The 20,409-nt window shown below is 36.2% G+C and overlaps 1 protein-coding gene across 1 annotated transcript in view; it reads right to left on the reverse strand.

The window, feature by feature from the left end:
* LOC125050880 (WD repeat and FYVE domain-containing protein 3) overlaps positions 1-20,409 on the reverse strand; it is a 54,962-nt gene that overhangs the window by 22,968 nt on the left and 11,585 nt on the right. Inside the window, exons 15-33 of the mRNA XM_047650943.1 lie at positions 20,016-20,212; positions 19,063-19,221; positions 18,328-18,459; positions 14,957-15,111; positions 14,031-14,252; positions 12,992-13,141; positions 11,810-11,979; positions 10,916-11,290; positions 9,929-10,213; positions 8,808-9,385; positions 8,097-8,249; positions 7,273-7,561; positions 6,304-6,424; positions 5,574-5,752; positions 4,607-4,684; positions 3,268-3,477; positions 1,674-1,852; positions 876-1,054; positions 141-343 (exon numbers count right to left, since the gene is read on the reverse strand). Coding sequence (XP_047506899.1) covers positions 141-343; positions 876-1,054; positions 1,674-1,852; positions 3,268-3,477; positions 4,607-4,684; positions 5,574-5,752; positions 6,304-6,424; positions 7,273-7,561; positions 8,097-8,249; positions 8,808-9,385; positions 9,929-10,213; positions 10,916-11,290; positions 11,810-11,979; positions 12,992-13,141; positions 14,031-14,252; positions 14,957-15,111; positions 18,328-18,459; positions 19,063-19,221; positions 20,016-20,212 — 4,014 coding nt within the window. The remainder of the gene's footprint in view (positions 1-140; positions 344-875; positions 1,055-1,673; positions 1,853-3,267; positions 3,478-4,606; positions 4,685-5,573; positions 5,753-6,303; positions 6,425-7,272; positions 7,562-8,096; positions 8,250-8,807; positions 9,386-9,928; positions 10,214-10,915; positions 11,291-11,809; positions 11,980-12,991; positions 13,142-14,030; positions 14,253-14,956; positions 15,112-18,327; positions 18,460-19,062; positions 19,222-20,015; positions 20,213-20,409) is intronic.

Genomic DNA, 20,409 nt, shown 5'->3' on the forward strand with positions numbered 1-20,409 from the left:
CGCCATCTGCCGGGCTGATTTGTGAATCTAAAACCATCCAGGGCTCTACCCAAAAGCATACAAAAAAATCATTCAAATCGGTTCAGCCGTTCAAGAGGAATTCAGTGACATACACACTTCTGATTTTGGTATTAGCGTACCTTCCTTTCAGCATCCACATAATGCGTCCAAAGGCGATGGGCAGCATCGTGAAGGGTCTCCCTCACTACCCCAAGGTCAGGGGCTTTAGCTCCAGGTGGTGGAGCACTCAGAGACACCTTGAAGACTTCCTCGATGGCCGGCTTCTTACACGCGTATAACTCCTCCCACACGCGACGAGCCGCACCCGCCATTAAGTTGCGGCCTTTACCAACAAATTAAAGGAGCGTTCAAGTATTACGTAACGAATTTGGGGGGGGGGTCCTTTTATAAAACGTTACTATGCTGGGCGGGGATTGAATTACGCGTCACTATTAATATAATTTATTACTTTCCAGTACTTTACACCACATAATGGTAACTTTTAGGTAGAAAGAGTCACTAGGTGGTCACGAAACGTTTTACTATACTTGGGTACAGAAAAACGTTACGGAGCGTTACATGGGGGGGGGGGTCAATAACCTCCAAAAATTGCGTGACGTAATATTTGAACTAATTATTCAACTATTATATTCATAATATATAAAAACAGAAATAATAACAGAAATAAAACAGAAATTTTGATGAAACTTGTTACCATTGGACCAGATTTAATAAAAAATAGAACGTAGCTACGACTTAGTTTATGATAAATTTGTAGACAAACACATATATGTACTCCAATATTGTGCAATTCCAACATTTTACATTCAGGTTAAACTGATAACCTCTTTATTTAGAGTCGGTTAAAAACATACCCTGATGAGCAGTAAGACGGTCATCATGAGCCTCCAAATCTCCACTTGGATTGACATGCCAGGTGGTCCTATGTTGTACGTCTAGTGCCACACGCATACTTGCACTAAGCTGCAGTAGGCAATATGTCAGACACCCCATGAACTCCAGAGAATGATTGCCTGCGCCGAATATCACCAGCCTAAGAACCAACAAAATAATCAGTCAATTTGTTTTAGAAACTATAAAAAAAATCCAAAAATTGTTGTGTTTATGGTATGACTCCTAACATGACACTATGATCATTAACAGTAGAAACACGTTAAAAATTGGGAAAAAATCTTACGTATTTTTTTACGTAAAAGGGGCGGCAGGCGGCTCATCTGATGTTTTTTTTTTATAGAACGGGGGGCAAACGGGCAGGAGGCTCATCTGATGTTTTTTTTTTATAGAACGGGGGGCAAACGGGCAGGAGACTCATCTGATGTTATGTGATACCGCCCACGGACACTTACATTGCCAGAACGCTCGCAAGCGCGTTGCCGGCATTTCAAAAAGTACGCTCTTTTCTTGAAAGACCCTAAGTCGAATTGGTTCGGAAATACTCGGGTAGCTGGTTCCACATAGTGGTAGTACGCGGCAAAACTGCCCTAAAAAACGCTCAGTTGTGGAACGACGCACGTCTAGGTGATACGGATGGTATTTTCTATTCTCCCTTGCAGCAGGTATTAGTACGAACAACTCCTCTGAACACTCTAAAGAAGAATAAGGGCAAACAGCCTCGCTCTATTTAAAATCCAGTTTTACAACCAATCACCTACCTATTAGTAGTTAATTTGTGTAAAGCTTCCAGTACGGACATCTGATCGGCGATAGAGTCCGTTGGACGGGATAATAGGAATAGTATGGTCCTGTTGAGGCAGTGATGAAGTCCCTCCAACGACACCATTAGAGACTTTTTCTTAGCTTGTGTGACCAACTTTACAAGGAAATCGAAAACCTGCAAATAGTCAATTATTTAAACTTTGTTACATTAAAAAAAACGAATAACATAAATTATTAGGGATGCTACGGTCGGCCTTATCGCTAACAAGCGAACTCTTCCAGGCAATGTTAGTAAGTAATAAACTAAAAAAAGAAATATTCAGTAATTTAGGTTAAAAGTGCATTACAAAATCCACAAAAATAAAATTACAATTAACACAATTTTTTTTATTTATTTATAATTATTTTAACAACACATTGGAGTTTCATTAAAAAAAAAAGGTGTGCGTGTACTAGGTGTACACACGTAAGAAGTGAAACTTCTTTATGACCTTATTTTTCGAAAAATGATCTACTATATGCAACTTTTCGTTTTAACTTATTACTGTACTACTAAAGATTATTATAGAATTTCATTAATTGTAATAGAATTATTAGTATTACTATCATTGTTATCGTTATTATATATTTTTGTTACTAATGGCTTCGAATCTCTTCGGATCAACCGTGGTAGGGACAAGAAAAAGATGGCGCGTAACCGAAAAATGTGACAAATGTGTAAATTTTTTTCCAACGCCGATAAAGAAGTTTGACTCCAAAAAACAACATGGCGCGTAACCTGCTACAAAATTTCTCCCATACGTCGATAAAGAAGTTTCACTTCAAAAGATGGCGCGTAACGGAAAAATGTGACGCGTAACGAATGTTACACTAAATTTTTTTCCAACCCCTATAAAGAAGTTTCACTTCAAAAATTATGGGAGTGTACTCCTGATTTCCATTCAACTAAATAGTCCCTAATGCGATTAATATAAATTTTATACATTTTTTCTTATTACAAAATTATTGGTGCGGTAGAAGCAATAACTAGACAGTTTTTCTGTCCACCATAGAAAATAAATCTACCATACCAATTTTCATTTATACATTTTCAATTATATTTAACACCACGCATACCCGTATCGCCCGCAGGTTTGCACGATGCTCAATTGATGTGAAAGTAACCTTGTTTAGAGCATTCTGCACATCATTCTATACGAGCGCCTTATGGTCGAAATATACTCGATTGTCATACAACGCTTTCCGTATCCAATATAATAATGCGTTCAGGGTGCTGTTGCGGCTGCCTCGATTCTGCAGCGCATCGGGCATGTTTGCTGAGGCGCGGGTGGATTGTTTTTACGCAAGAGATGTGCATTCTTGGTGCGCAGGGTGAGAGCTAGCGGTAACGCTATCCTCCGCATTATCGCGGACCGAGTCGATTGCCCATACGTGAATCACTGTTCCTCTATTTCATGCGGAATTATTCCGGTATGAATTAATGTAAACATACTAACACTTAGATTTAAGGTATTAAGCTGTAATTTTACTAACATTGTTATGGAACCTTGTTTTCTGAATTAAACAATTAAATTAAATTAAATTAAATACCTCGTGAGGATCTCTAGACAGTTGCCCTTGCCACAGTTTATCAACGAGTCTCGCCGCCAAGTAGCACACATTAGATATATTCGACTCGGAGCCAAACAGTTCTGTATTGAGAAGATTCTCCATGACGGTCGTCAGTACCTCTGTTTGGTATTCAATCTGTTGCTCACTTGTCGAGTTAGCGGGTGATGCGTCTAGCACTAAATCAATCACCTGCAAATAATATCACGTGACACTATCAATTATTGTTTAAGATACACTAAGTAGCGCTGTTTATTGTTTAAATTTCTTTAGCTTTACTGATAATAGAAATTATCTTCTCAACCTGACTATACTCTGATTTATAATTCCGTAGAATACTGACAGCTATCATTTTTTGACATGTTAGAAACCTTTTGTGATATTATAACGTCCCTATTCTTCACACACAGTAAAAACATAAAAAATACGTAGCATTTTATTTTTGATTGCCCTAAAATGGGTCAAATTTGTCCCTTTTTCGGTGGAGAACTTTTTTAGTCGCAACACTAATGAAATGTCAGAATTCTACGGAATGAAAAATCTGAGTTTATGTAATTATTTAAGTATTCGACAGCCATTGTAAATATATCTTCAAATTTCTTGCTTGCAAAGGTGATCTTCAGAAACCAGACTTGGCGCCAATTGTGACTCCAAAGGTTCGCGTTAAGTCTCGTGTCTGAATCCTTAATCTAATTGGTAATATTTTGATGGGATTTTAATTTTAAACCGAAACAGCGCTACTACTGTTAACCAATTATATAATCCAGGTTAGTAGAAATGCGGTGTGAATTCATTTAAGATATTTAAAGAATCGATACGTAATATTAGTAGACAGGATAGGCATATCCCAATATTTAAAGCTGTCAAGATTTAGAGACAAGTTTTATATATAACTCCTATACGGTCGCTTTCTATACTCAATTCCAATCCAATTTTCACTACTAGATTGATAAATTCAATCCATTTCTCATAAAATACTTTTCAGTAACAGATCGATGGTTCGTTTTTGTAAAATATCTTTGAATTCGACAGATCGAATTGACATTTATCAATCTAAATTTGCGAAAATCTGGATTGGAAATAATTTTAGATTATAGATCGAGTATAGAAAGCGGTCGTAAGGCAACATACTTAATTATTTTTATGGTAAATTACACCATTATAATAACACAATATTATTCAAATGGCCGATGGATTTTGACAGGAATGTAAATTCACCCTGTCTCTGAATCTTGGGTTTAGTACTCCCCACCATGCACTTTTAAAAAATAAGCAGGAAAATAGTATGTTAGATAGAATTATTATTTAGGCGGATATTTACGCAATAAAAGTACGATCTCTGTGTGGAGCAGGGCGTACAAAACATTGACGGAGGCACCGAGTCGTTCGCAATCAGACTCTACGAACAATGCAACTACTGATGATAGTTCTTCCTTATTTAATTGTTGCTTAATATCATGCACCTATACGGTAATTTTATGATACATTTTTCGCTTATTAATTAATTGCCAACATATACGTCTGCGTAAGATATTTGTACGAAACATCCATCAAATCGAGGAAATAAACGGTAATTTAAAAAAATTAAAGCACTGATCGCTTGACTGTCAATGGTCTAATATGGTTTTGATCAATTTAAGGCGATGCGATCCAAAAATGTAATCTTGAATGTAAAAATGAAAAACAAAAGACGACACGATGTTTAATTGTAGTTGGTCAATGACAATAGACCGTGACGCGAGTGTGTGATTGGACATAATAATTGGTATAGAAATTTTAAACATATTTAACTTAAGTGTAAAACTTAAGGGGGTTTGATATCGGTTTTAGGGTTTAATCTAAATTTGATTAAACTACCATTCATCTAATCATGCTTAAACATCACAAGAAAAAAACATGCTCTTCCTATATTAACTTCACGTTGTATTATTTAATAAAAAACAAATACTAAGCAATATTCTAGCAAAAAATAAGCCGACAAATGTAATCCATTTATAAAATAAAGCTTATTGTAAAGACAACATCATTGTTATGAAGCGTGTCATTAACTTCCAAAAACACCACACCAACCAATACTAATAATAATCAATACTAGTCTTGGGCATAGCTTCTTTCTAGCTACATTAGTTTTTTTTTATATTATTTTATTGTTTAGACTAGAAGTCTTCTTAAAGCCAATAATAATTCAAACTATAGCTTAAAAAATCGATCTAGTCACTGGTCTACTTCAGAATAATTGAAAAGATCCAACGTAATTTTATTTTTATTTTATGGGAAATTTTACTTACCGGGGAAGCTTTAGCGGTCACATTAAGAGGCAGCGAGTCTAGCACGATGACTTTGATGAAGTCCATGACAGCCTGTCGAGCTGGATGCTGGGTGAGGGTCGCAGAGCTGCTGACCAGCACCACGTCCTTCTCAGAGCCTGGAGTCGACGCACCAGAGCTATCTCCGCTCTCACACACGGCTGGAATGTAAAATGAGATCCTCACACTGAGTCAAAGTAGAGGATAAATAAAAAATGTGTGCGTGTACTAGGTGTACACACGTAAGAAGTGAAACTTCTTTATGACCTTATTTTTCGAAAAATGTTCTACTATATGCAACTTAACGAAATTGGTTAAATAAAGTTAAACAAAAGGCTTTTATTAACATAGACATGAATACAAATACAATTATTTCATTTACCTTATTACTACTAAGATTATTACAGAATTTCATTAATTGTAATAGAATTATTACTATCATTGTTATCGTTATTATATATTTTTGTTATTAATGGCTTCGAATCTCTTCGGATCAACCGTGGTAGGGACAAGAAAAAGATGGCGCGTAACCGAAAAACGTGACGATTTGCTACAAAATTTCTCCCATACGTCGATAAAAAATTCATTCTAACGCCGATAAAGAAGTTTGACTTCAAAAAGCAACATGGCGCGTAACGGAAAAATGTTACACTAATTTTTTTTCCAACCCCGATAAAAAAGTTTCACTTCAATAATTCGAAACAGTACTCACGCATATGGATCTCGTCAGAGGCGTTGGGTGGAAAGAGAATAGAGGCGAGAGCGCTGAGCACCTCGGCTGTCATCATCAGAGTGACGAAGTCTGGTAACGTGTTGTACAGGGAAAATAGTACCTGGAGTTAAATACGTATTATATTCATAAATTTAAAACAGTTGTGACGCATATTGTATGGCCGATGGCTGGCCATGCGTCATACTCGTGAACGGCTGCTACTTGTGGTGACTGGTCGTACTTGAATTCGTGTATATAACTAACATCACCAGTTATTTTTACGACGTATTTGCGTGTTGTTCCCACGAGAATGTAAGTGCGTGCTCCTATTTAACCATGCTTCCTGCTCATAGAGGACAGATCTTTGTTTTTAATTTTATTATTAATTATTAAAGATGTCATGTGGAACATGGTGTAATGGTTGCAGCTCTTTACAAACGTGGTGTAAAATAAAAAACTTGGCGATTAAAAAGAGTGGTGGACAGTTTATTACCAGTTCTTCTCTTCCGTTCTAGGCCGTAGGCCGGGCGTATATGTTTTTTTGACGTTCATAAGTGTACATTGTGTTACCTATATGAATAAATGATTTTGATTGATTGATTGATTTACTCGAGAGATTACAAAAAAGATTACTGTGGCCTCTACTTTTCTCCAGTAGCATCTCGAAAAAAAAGTTCCCAACATACGACCTGACTAGCGCACTTTAAGGTATTGTCATTGAAAAATCTTGTAGAAAATTAAATGATGTATCGTTTCCACTTAAACTATTCAACAATCAGGTTGATTGCCCCGACCTTTTATCAAAAATTTTTCATTCCATATGTCCCTCCTTTCCGAAGAATGCATTTTGGTCAAAAATCACGACGATGTCCAGATTAAGCATTCAGGTAAAGCTCTGGATATCCATTGTTACTTTACTTTAAAACATGTGTCGCCATAAATTCATACAAAGCATAAAAAATTAACTACCTGTATAATACCAACAGGATGGTCATTCAACCACTCGGGCAGGGACTCGCCATGTACCAGGGACCTAACAGTCGCCAAGAGTATGACAACAGCCTCCGGGCACAGGGTGATTCTCGCCGCCAAAGCCGCTGAAGACTGTCTTTGTGGGGCTGCAGCCCCCCAAGCCGCGGCCCATACGCGCTCAACAGATACGGTCTTGTCTGGGCCAGTTTGACGCATCGGCTGTCCGAGGGTGAGACCGAATAGAAGATAATATAGCTCTGGTATTTGAAGGTGGAAAAGAGAGAGCCTGGAATATAAATACATCTCCTGAATTGACTCTTATATAAAGCACCTTTATTTTCGAAATTTATTTATGCTTTATTACCTTATTCACAAACATACACATAACAAAAATAAAAAAACAGGTTACAAAAGTTATAAGGCAACGGGCGGCCTTATCGCTAACAAGCGATTTCTTCCAGGAAACCCTAATGTGGAACAATGAAAAAGAAACACCTACAGAGGGTAGAGTACAAGAAATGCAAAAATTATTAACAAAAAAAAACTCAAAATAAGACGTTACTATAACTAAAATAAAGTCTAAAGAAAAAGTAACAATAATAATAAATAAAAATAGGCATAAACAAAAATTTTAAATACAATCAAAAGGTTAACAGAGTTACAATAATTAATATATGTATATAAGCAGAGCAAATTACGAGAATTTCAATTCTGTAGTTATTTTCGCCTCAAATAGTTAAAAATATTATTTTTCATACAATGGTTTTGTGACTTAATATTAAAAGTATTACAACAATTTAACATCTATATATTATATCTACCAGGCAAGCAGCGTGAATCCAGATGTATAAAGCAGGGGCGCGTGCAACCTGGGATGCGCGAGCGCAGCGGCGGGCAAGACTACGCCCGCCTGCCCTGTCCCGCACACTTCCGCGTGACGCACCCATCCACCCGTGCTTAAGCCCTCGCGGAACCTGGTACAACCATATAATAAAATTATTTAAAAAAAATCAGTGGCGCTACAACCACTCACACAATCTTTTTGTTCTTGGCCTCAGATTTCTGAATCTGTTTCATGATCATTTTGAAATCTAATAGGCAAGTAGGTGATAAGCCTCCTGTGCGTGACACACGCCGTCAACTTTTTCGATCTAAGACATGTCGGTTTCCTCACGATGTTTTCCTTCACCGTTCGAGCGAAAGTTAAATGCGCACATGGAAAGAAAGTCCATTGGTGCACAACCGGGGATCGAACCTACGACCTCAGGTATGAGAGTCGCACGCTGAAGCCACTAGGCCAACACTGCTCTAATAAAATATTATTAGAGCAGTGTATGTTACTACGTTAAATTCATTGCTTTTAAAAATAAAATTTAAAATTAGAAATAATAAGACTTCAATAAAAATTTTATATACAAACAATATGTTTTATGATAAATCTGGCATTTATATGCAAATTGCGTACTGATTTTAGATTCAGTTTAATTATATGCTATAAACGTAATCAAAATTCCAATAAAATGGCCACATACCTTTGCATTATGGCACTTTGCTGTCCCTGTCCAGAGCACAAAATGACCAAAATCCTCAACGCCCACAGCACAGTTGCCGGATGAACATTCTCTTGCATAAAGCTTAAAAGCCAATCCATGCCCAGAACTCTGGAGATCTCCTCGCAGACGATCGTGTTCACTAAATTCCGGTTCGTGAACAACAAAGTATGGAGCACGCACAAACATTTGTTCCTCAATATTATGACTTCGCCGTCAGATTCCTTCTCAAAATCGTCCGTTATGGGTATATTCTGTTCTGTTTGCGTGGGTAACGGCAGGGTATAGGCCATATATTGACCCAGACACAAGAGATCGCTTGGTCGCGGTTGACCTCCCAGCAGAGCTGCCAGCAAATTGATCAGAACATTCTTTGTGCTTCCCACTTTGACATCGTTGACGATATACAGTAATTTCGGTACGAGTTGCAACTCTCTCATTGTGCGTAAGTTGTGCGTTCTGTGAGCTGTTTCCGTTGCTAACTCTAGTAAATGCTCCAAGAGGGACTTAATTAGGCCGCTGGGCGCGCCCAGCCATACGTCTAGATCGCATATCAAGTCCTGAAATTTAATGATACCCCCCTATATATCTGTTAAGTTGATTCTTATAAATTGACACGATAAACTAATTATATAATCAAATTTTACTAAAACTGTCACTGTCATAGACTTTTTCTGTGAGCTTTTGACAGCCCTTGTTTTTCTCAATTTGGACTTTGGAAGAAGAGACGAAAGGGGTAACTTTCGTCAGAATAATAAGTGCAGAACATTTTATATATATAATTCTACTGTACGTGTGTACATGGCTGAACCGAATTAAATGATTTTTTTTAGTTACGTTTGGGTGGCGCCCTGGTTTAGATTCACAAATCAGCCGTACTCATACTTTGTTTAATATCCTAATGGCTTGAAATATCATGCAAGACAAAGTCTGTCGGGTCTGTATATTGTGTTTACGCTATGATTCAAACACAAGGGACATTAAAGGCTGTCAAAAGGTGTTAGAAGAGAAGTTAAGGATTTGAGGAAACTATAGGAATAGGGGCCTAATATAACCCTTAATGGAAACCATTAAAAAAATGTAATAATAATAAAGAAATTTACCTGAAAAGCTGTCAAGTTGGGTATCGAAGACGTTTCCTTCTGGCTGTCCACAGTGCCGACCAAGCCAAAAATAAGATGCAGAATATGTGAATTGAGAAGCTGCTTCTTCTTCTTCAATAACATTGCCAATGTTTGGTATCCTTTCCGTCTGTCCATTTCTGCTTGGGCGGCCTTGTTCGAGCGAACGACACAGACCAAAGCTTTGACACCGGCGTACAAGCATTCCACATCCTGAGCCATTGCTATGAGACCTAGCAACACTGAACATCCGCCCACCGTGTCGATCTGGAAAATATATAAAGCATTGAGATCGTGATTACGAATTTTTATTCAGGGTATGATAGACCTAGTCTAGAATCTTACCCTCTCTAAGGGTAAGATTGATATTTGGACTTACCGCTAAGGGAGCGTTCAAGTATTACGTAACGCAATTTTTGGAGATTATTGCCCCCCCCCCCCCATGTAACGCGTCGTAACGTCTGTACCCAAGGATAGTAAAACGTTTCGTGACTACCCAGTGACTCTTTATACCAAAAGTTACTATTATGTGGTGTAAAGTACTGGAAAGTCGAAAATAATATTACCAATAACGCGTAATTCAATCCCCACCACGCATCGTAACGTTTTGATATGAATATAATATATTGAATATGGCAAAAATTCGTTAATTACTATAAATTTGTTCTTTAGGATTTTTAAACTCTAATAATTAGTGTCTGCTAATTTTATTTGACCCATAAGACAAAACATGCACCTGTATAAAAAGTAACATAAGACTTTTCGGTCTGGGCCTCAGATGTCTGTGCTGTATGTCTAAAATCAGCCTTCACACATAGTATATTTATTAATAAATAAATAATTTATTTGTCGGTCTAAGACGTGCCGGTATCCTCACGATCTTTTCTTCTTCGAGACAGTGTTAAATGCGCAAAGTCGCTGAAGGCAACGCTGCTCGAAATGGGTAAAAGGGACATAAAAAAAACTTACCATTATGGCCGCTGGTTTAGGACAAAACACTCTCACACCCAAATACCCCACAACGACCCCTCCCAGGCACCTGGCGGGACCCACCAAGTGTCCCGCAGAGTTATGTAACACCCTTATCGGGGTGGCGTTTTCATGGGACGACATTCCCAATTGCTTGGCAATCGCCTTATTATCATTCTTGCTATACACTTTGCGAATCTTCGCGAGTGTCAGTTGGGAAAGCGCCCGAGCGTTTATCCCGAATATAACTTTCTCTTCGGCCACCAAAGGTCCTAATGGTTCCTGATTCGGGCCAGGAAGAACTGGCGCTTGCAATGTTCCCATGTAGTGCGGCCCCAACTGGTATATCACCGATATTGTTTGTGCGGGCAATACCTATTGTGGAACGAGTACTTTATTAATTACAATGATTTTTTTTTGAATCAAGTTACCCACAACGCAGGGACTCCTAGCGTGGAGACTAGCGATATATGAATTATGTCATAAATAAAGTTTTGAAGTTATACTTCTTTTGGCGCGTTAGGAAAAATTATCAGAGTAAATTTAACCGATGCGCGCGCAAACCGTCACAAAAAACCCGACACTCTGAAGTTAGCATTTATACAACATTCTAAAATAAACAATGTCAATTTCTTTAATTATGTAGAAATATTTTTTTTGTGATATTTAAATAAACTTTATTTAACTAGATAATGCGTTATAATAAAACTTCCAATGTATTAAACACCTTTTTTCTATTGTTAGTGTCGTTTCTTCTACGAATATAAAATACATTTTTTGAAAAGATTTTTTTCTTGTTAATCCAAAGAAGTATAACTTCTATTCCTAAAATTATTGGAAATTTGTTAAGTCCAGAACGCTCAAAAGCTACCCAAAATACGGAAACACACATACATCCTCCAGCAGAAGTGCAGGTCCCTGTCTCCAAAGAAGCCTGGAATAGCGCCTCCAATGGGGCGGAGTCCCCACGACGCAGTACACGCTGGAGGCTCCCGATAAGGTTGCAGCTCCACCGCCCGGGTTAGCGCTTACGTAGTGTAACTTTCCCGAGTGCATATGTTGCCCTGGATATACAATTGTTATAGTTTTCAATATCCATAGACTAAGTTGTTTACAAGTTGGTAAAATCTTTGAGAGTTTTGAAATAAGTGTTGCTCAATGGTAGACCATTAGGTAAGATACCATAGGGTAAGATTCAGAAATGAGTGGTGTAATAGGATGAGGGTAGAAACAAAAACGACAGACACGGACGGTGATTGCCGTAGATTGGACGTGTTGGAGATATAAATTGTGTCTTGTGTAATATCAAATTTTGGATTTTGAATTTCGGTTATAACTTGAGGGCTTTGGGAAATGCCCTCAAATTAGATATTCATTTATTGAATAACAAATTGACTATTTGTTTATGTGATAAACATTACAACATATATTAGGTTTGGCAGGATAAACCAAAATCCTGTTATGGGTTTTTTAACATAAATAAAACAAATTAGCATATATTAGGATATTTATAAACTAGGAAAATACAATTACTAAAATATATTAAACTAAATCTTATAATTAACCAAAAATACATAAATGTGGGCTGTCGTTTTTGTTTCTACCCTCATCCTATTACAGTGGATCTGCAAAAACTACTTAGGAGTTCAGGCACTTCTCTATTCTTCGCGACTAAACAGTACTTATCCGGAGCAGGATATATTCGGAGTGATCGGTTTTAAAGAAAGCATTGTTATCTCGAACCTAAGCCGCTGTTTCGCTGGTAATTTTTTTTCTGCTTAAAAAATTTCTGGTATTTTTATTGTACCAATATTTTATCTTATATATATATTCTTATTGTATTTTTTAATATTTTGTATGTATGTTTGTTTCACTAAATGGTCATACATTGTAAATAAAAGAGTTTGTAACATTTACCGTAGATTTAGTATTATGTAGGTTGTGGTAAACTTTAATAAATACATAAATAGATCTCACTCTCTTTGCCTCGAGTGAGACAAGTTTTAAGAAAAAATTTTAACAACAAATAATTTTTCGTTTTTTGAATATGTTTATATCTAGGTAACTATGACATACCGTCAAGATAGAGCGAGAAGGAAGAGTTCTTGAGTACGGCCCGATTGAGGACAAGAGCTAGATGGCGCCACTGTCCCTCGTGCTGCAAGTCTGGACACCACACACGGGCGCCACATTCGCCTACACCCTCGGGCTCCCATTCGCCAACATCTACAACAAGTGTCCGTATTCAACCTTCACTTCTGTTACGCTATCGTGACGTGTATGAAAAATTTAGTTACGAATACGATTTTGCATAGATATATTTTTACAATAAAACTAGCTGATCCGGCAAACGTCGTTTTGCCATGTTTATCATTTATAATAAAAAATAGGGGTTGATCGTAGAGGGGTGAAAATATATATATATATAATAATAAAAACAAAAAGTTTTGTCTAAAAAATATAAAAAAAAAATTAGGGGTGGATTACCCCTAACATTTAGGGGGATGAAAAATGGCCGATTGGCCGATTCTCATAGATACCGGATAAGCACAAAAAATTTCATCAAAATCGGCCGAGCCGTTTCGTAGGAGTATGGCAACGAAAACTGTGACACGAGAATTTTATATTTTTACAATAAAATAAAAACTTGTTACCATGAAGAAGACAGGCTGAAGATTACTTTGTAACACTATGGCAACATTCTTTAAGTAAAAGAAGTTTGTATGTAATCTATTTGACATATTACATTACTTTCATAAAGGCTTTTCTCCAGTATTTAGCCTCTGGTTAGCCAGATTATTTTTGTTTCTTTGAGACAAATCTTGTAGGGATTTACGTGCTATTTAAAACAATTGTTTAAAGGCTCAATAAATGTGATTTTGGAAGGATTTTTATAAATTACATATAAAAAATATTTATTAAACTACTAAAAAGCAAGATTATTTTACAATTACTTACTCTCAGACATACATACAAACATGTATATGACTCTTTAATACCTTGTTAAATGTTATACACTAATTTAAAGTAATATAAGCTTGCAGAAGTTCTTTGACCTTTGACGTTTCACATATATTTAGTTTCAAATTTCATTGCTTCATAATAAAATACTCACTGTGTGGAACTAAAGTCTCCTGCGTCGATACAATGATAGCTTTATCCCGAGCTGATAACACCAGAGCCAAACACACGAGGTGGTCGTCCCTTGAGTTGTTAATATTGCGTACGAGGGTCAGCAAACGGACACAGTGTGGGTCCGTACGGGCCTCGGAATACTTTTCCACGCAGATCCACGTGGAATACGTGAGCCCCGTTTGGGGAGGGAACACTCGGTCGCCTGGAATTTAATATTAATCAAACAAATTAATATTTACAAGCCATTGTTTTAAACGCGAGGAATGAGCATCGCAAACTTTAAAATTATGAAATACCGTAAAATATTGCCCCATTCCCCGTTTAGAGATTAACCACAAAACCAAAACTTTGTCTGTCATTTTGTATGAGGCCATACAAATAGCAATATTTCAATTTCAAAGTTGTTCCCTCAGTCCGTTGCTTTATTAAAATCACAATTTACATTAATATAAGAGGTCGTAGGTTCGATCACCGACTGTACACCAATTTCTTTCTGTCTGTGTTAAAAAAAAAACCATCGAGAAGAAACTGGCCAGGCATAGAATCTGATCTCAGTCTGATCACCTAAAAACACAAATAATCACGAAACACATACTGAGGTTTGGAACCGGAAAGTAGCATTAGTTTACAAATATCTAGTCCATAAATCATTATTACCATAGAGTTAAAAAAACTTGGCAATTTAAATCTTGAAGCCTTCATTTTTATGAAATTGATGGATTTATTCATAAGAAAGTTTTGTCCTTTTGCAAAATTTTAAATGATGGCAACGCACTTGCGAGCCCTCTAACAAGGTTAGTGTCTATGATCGGTATCACTTAACATTAGGAGAGTGTTTACCCCGTTTTATATAAAAAAATCGTCTGTTCCCAGTCATCTGGACAATAGCGAGTTTGAAAGAATTACCCGATCCAATTCCTCCGAGCGTTGAGGAGTCCTGGGAGCCGAGGGCGTTCAAGTTCGCCGCCTGAGGAGCGATGCTGGGGAGGTAGAGGCAACCGAAGCCCTCCGCAGACATGTCGAACTCCACGAACGGTGGCAACGTACACGAATTTTGTGCCCTGCAATTATTTAATATATTTGAGAACTTGTGAAAGATAAACACAAATTTCATTTTATTTGTCTTTTTTGAAGTTATACTTCTTTAGGCGCGTTATGAAAAATTGATGAAAGTGAAATTTTACGATGCGCGCGCACCTGTGACACAAAGTTGTCAGTGTGATTATAGCGTTCGCGAGCGAGATGGGAATAAGACAATCTACAAGTAAAAAGAAATAGAATATGCGTGAAGTTAGTCAAGAATTTTGAATGACCATAATGACCTTATAAACAAATAAAGGAGTTTTAATATATAATATATTTTCAAAGAAATTTAGCAATGTTTTTTCACAAAGATAGGTCTTTGTGTTACTTAGTTAAAAGGTTATGAAACATACCAAGTTATTAAATTGAATTAATAATATAATAAAATAATAATAATTGTTATTAATATTAATTAATAATTGAATAATATACTAAATATTAAATATTGTTAAATTGTTAACGTTAAATATTAATTATATTTAAAAAAATAAAGAAAGCCAAAGAAGTATAATAGACCACAAGCCCATGAACAAAAAATACCTGTGAAATGACCCAACGTGAATTACGCTTAGAAGGCTGTTACTATATCTGAAAATAGCTCTGAGCACTATGCCGTCATTTCTGAGCGGTACATGTGAGTACGTGAGTGAATGGACTTTCTCAGGTACAATGGGGGAATTTCGACTAATTATTAATGTACGGCTTTGTTATAAGTGTATAGATGATTAAAAATAAATGTCGAAAAACCTAGTGCCGTACAAAAGTGATGGTGCCGGAAGTCGGTGCAAATTTTTAATTCGACGACAGTTGCAGAAGCAATATAGGTCATTTATTACTGTACGGCATTTGTGTGATTCCTTTTGGACACATATACAGATACTTTACCCGTAAACGCCGTACATATTTCCAGCGGAGCGGTCGAAAGCCAAGGGTCGGAACCCTACCCCTACACCCATATACCCTAAGGTCATTGTAAAATGTACGGCAACATGTTCAAAATATTATTTAACACGGACAATAATGTTTTATAATTATGCCGTCCAAATATTATAGTTCATATTTGTGTAATTAAATATTTATCGAAATTTCAGGATTTACCAAGTTCTTACTGCTGTAAGATCAGAGAATAATGTACGGCAACTTGTTTTTTTACATAATGTTACTAAATATTACCGTTGTACCTTATAGCCGTTCATTATAAATGGTAACAAATAAAAATATTATGATAAAAAATATATTAAATTTCCGAAATTTAGATGACTTTTCAAATGCTCCTAGAGTAATATGGGGAGTAATATTTTCAAAGATTATTGTTATTTTATATGTAACAAATATAAATAAACAAAAAAAACCAGATGCCGTACATTTTACTCCAGATTATTCTTTACGGCTGATAAAAACTTCGACGACGTTTGAGGTGTCCCTTAAGGTCATTAATAACTGTACATATCTGAGTATACTACCATAAGGCTGTAAAGTATATTTACAGCCTTATCGTACCAGCAGAGAGAGGTAAAGGAAAAATATTTTTAACAAAAATAAAAATATAATACAGGGCGTCCCAAAGTTATGAGACATGAAGGGAAAGTACCTTAAATATCGCAGATAGGGTATTTTACTAAAAGAAGACTTTATGTTATTTTTAAAAGTTAGTAATTCTGCATTCAAAGATTTTTTTAAAACTACTTGCCTCGTCTGGAAATCGAACCGGCTTAAATTAAAAAAAAAACACCCCTACTTTTATGATGCCAATCGAAAGAATGGCCAAAACCTAATAACTTTTCTAAAGTAACAGACTCGTAGGGGATTTTTTTAGGCCGAATACGATAGATAATGTTTTTAATTTGATTAAAAAGATATATTCACGCTGTTCCTTTCTTTTAAAATACTATGTTACTTAAGAAGAGTTATTAGTTTTTGGCCATTCTTTCGATTGGCATCATAAAAGTAGGGGTGTTTTTTTTACATTTAAGTCGGTTCGATTCCCAGACGAGGCAAGTAATTTTAAAAAAATCTTTGAATGCAGAATTAATAACTTTTAAAAATAACATAAAGTCTTCTTTTAGTAAAATACCCTATCTACGATATTTAAGGTACTTTCCCTTCATTTCCCATAACTTTGGGACGCCCTGTATTGGTAGGCGGTGGTAGCGGACTATCGAAAGTGTACGGCATTTATCTTTTATTGAAGATTGTCTAAAGTATTAATAACCTGTGTTATTGCCGTACAGATAAAAGTCACCGGAAAATGACTCTTTTCTGAGGAAAGTAATTTACCCCATACACCTATGTGTTCCACAAAAAATGTACGGCATGCTGGAAAATGTTATCTATTTGTGAAGTACTCTCAAGATCATTTAATTTTATGTTGTTTCATATCATCATCACCTATATGCTAATCAGACATATGTTGCGACCCTTGGCTTTCGACCGCTCCGCTGGGAATATGTACGGCGTTTACGGGTAAAGTATCTGTATATGTGTCCAAAAGGAATCACACAAATGCCGTACAGTAATAAATGACCTATATTGCTTCTGCAACTGTCGTCGAATTAAAAATTTGCACCGACTTCCGGCACCATCACTTTTGTACGGCACTAGGTTTTTCGACATTTATTTTTAATCATCTATACACTTATAACAAAGCCGTACATTAATAATTAGTCGAAATTCCCCCATTGTACCTGAGAAAGTCCATTCACTCACGTACTCACATGTACCGCTCAGAAATGACGGCATAGTGCTCAGAGCTATTTTCAGATATAGTAACAGCCTTCTAAGCGTAATTCACGTTGGGTCATTTCACAGGTATTTTTTGTTCATGGGCTTGTGGTCTATAACTTCTTACGCGCGTACATAAGTACACGCACCCTTTTTTTTTATGGGAGCGTTCAAGTATTACGTACACATAATAGTAACTAAAGAGTCACTACGTGGTCACGAAACGTTTTACTATACTTGGGTACTGAATAACGTTATGGCGAGTTACAGGGGGGGGGGGGTCAATAATCTCCAAAAATTGCGTTACGTAATACTTGAACGCTCCCTATGTAACAAAAGGCGGGCAAAAGTTTCATCGACCCAGAGACCCAAATGTTTCAATGTTTTTAACTTAAAATTTAATTTTGATGTCTATAAAGTGCATATTCAAAGATTTTTTGTATGTAACCAAATCAAGTGAAAAGTTATATAACCTATAATCTCGAGGCGTTGTCATAGAAACCAAAGTTTTAATTCTCGTCAATGGGACTGGTCCCCCGGGCTTACTGACTTGTCCGGACTCCGGCGCCAAACAGTTCAAAGGATTGCCCATCCGTAGGAAATCCCTGAAAAAAAATACATGTAAATCAGTAAAGCAATTTGTAAATCACCCTCGTTCTGCAATAACTCCATTTAGATACAGTGAATATAGCATTCACTCTATATTAGAACAACACACTAAACTAAATAATTGATGAAAGATTTTTTTTAAATTAATTTCTGCTATTTGTGAAGTTAAAGTTCCTAGAATATATCAGTTATGATTAGAAATAACATTCACAATATTACTTAATACATAACGAAATTAGTTTTTTTTTGTGGTTGCTTGTAATAGATGTGTATGTTCATAAAATATGTGATGTCATATTCTAGTATAATTTCATGCATCGTTGTTGTTTTAGAACTCATAAATAAATTTAAATTTAATTTAAATTGCTTAAACCGGTAAATCTAGGAATACAGTTTTTTTTTTACTTTAAAATCCAAACTTTATACTAAATATAGTGTAATTCAATTTGGATGACCCTATTATGAATCATATTTATGTATTTATTTTTATTATTTTTTATCATATAACTGATTTTATTTTTAAATAAATTTGAAATTAATAACAAAAATCGAGAACATTTTTACAAAACGATACTACTATATCGGCAATACTTCGCTACCTGAGATCCGAAGGCTTCAAGGCGTGGGCAGCCAATCGTTCCAGCACGTACAAGGCGGGCGCGTGCAAGGGATGTCTCTCGTTGCGCAAGGCCCAGCCGCACTCCCGAAGCACGACGCCGGCCAGGCCTCCCACGCACATCACTTGCTGGTTGCGTTCACTGCACAACGTACACGTCCATTAGTATACTCTGATTTTTAATTCCGTAGAATTCTGCGCACCACTCAGGCTGTAAAGCACGCGAAATGTCGGAAAAATTTAAAATTATGTAAAATAATTGTAAATTTATAATAATACATAACTTCAATCCGGTAAAAAAGTGTTTTCTTTAAAGTTATGTCAATAAAAAACAATTTTATTTTCAATGCCCTTTTGAATTGGTTAAACGAGCTAATATTACGAATTTTAGACGGTAATTGATTAAATAATTGCACACCTCATACTTAATAGACTTCTTCAATTAATTTGTCCGCGGCTTCGGCAAGATAAGCGAACTCGCTCGACGAGTATTGCCTGTAGTAGTGCTTTTCATTTTTTAAATTATAAGCTACTATGGAGTTTTTTTTTTTTTAATTAAGATACAGGTGCTATAAACATATAGTTGTTTAACTGTCATAATTTTAGTTCCTTGGTAGAATAATAGAAGTTATAGTAGTTTAGAATATACAAAATTACTATCTAAGAAAAACAGTTGTGCATTTAACTTTAAAAATAAAACCTACACTTGTATGAGATATAATACAACTATGAAATGGTAGACCCAATATTTTACACTAATTAAAAACCCAAGACTAGCTACTTATGCTTAATAAGTGCAAAATCCTTACGAAAAACATGAATTCACATTAAAATTAGAAATTCCAAAGGGACCAAGGAAAATAAGTCTTAATTGAAATTCTCCAACTAAGATCTGGAAATGAGGATATGCTGAAAAATAATACATTAAGAACAGACCTTCTCACAAGACTCTTCAAAACGTGCGCCAAGTAATCTCTAAGCGCCCTCGCATAGTCCTCGTGCTCCGATGGGCGTGGCAGCGCGGGCAACAGCTTGGTCAACACGATGACCACGCCCGGGTGTATCACCCACGCCTCGTTTGAGGGTGCACCTATCGACAGGTTCAAAGGTGCCGATCTACCCGCAGGTTTGGCCTGAAATAATAGAGAAGATAATCAGAAAATTTAAATTACCAAAGCAACGGGAGGTTTTATACAAGCGATCTTCCCGTTGAACCAAAGTAATAATTTTTTTTTTTAAATAAAAAACAAACAATAGTTTAAACAATAAATAAAATTTTATTGTATTTTTATTTTCGTCAAATTTATGTTCACCGTATTTTAGAATAGAT

This window comes from Pieris napi, chromosome 7 (genome assembly GCF_905475465.1).
Source record: "Pieris napi chromosome 7, ilPieNapi1.2, whole genome shotgun sequence".
Classification (NCBI taxonomy): Eukaryota; Metazoa; Arthropoda; class Insecta; order Lepidoptera; family Pieridae; genus Pieris; species Pieris napi.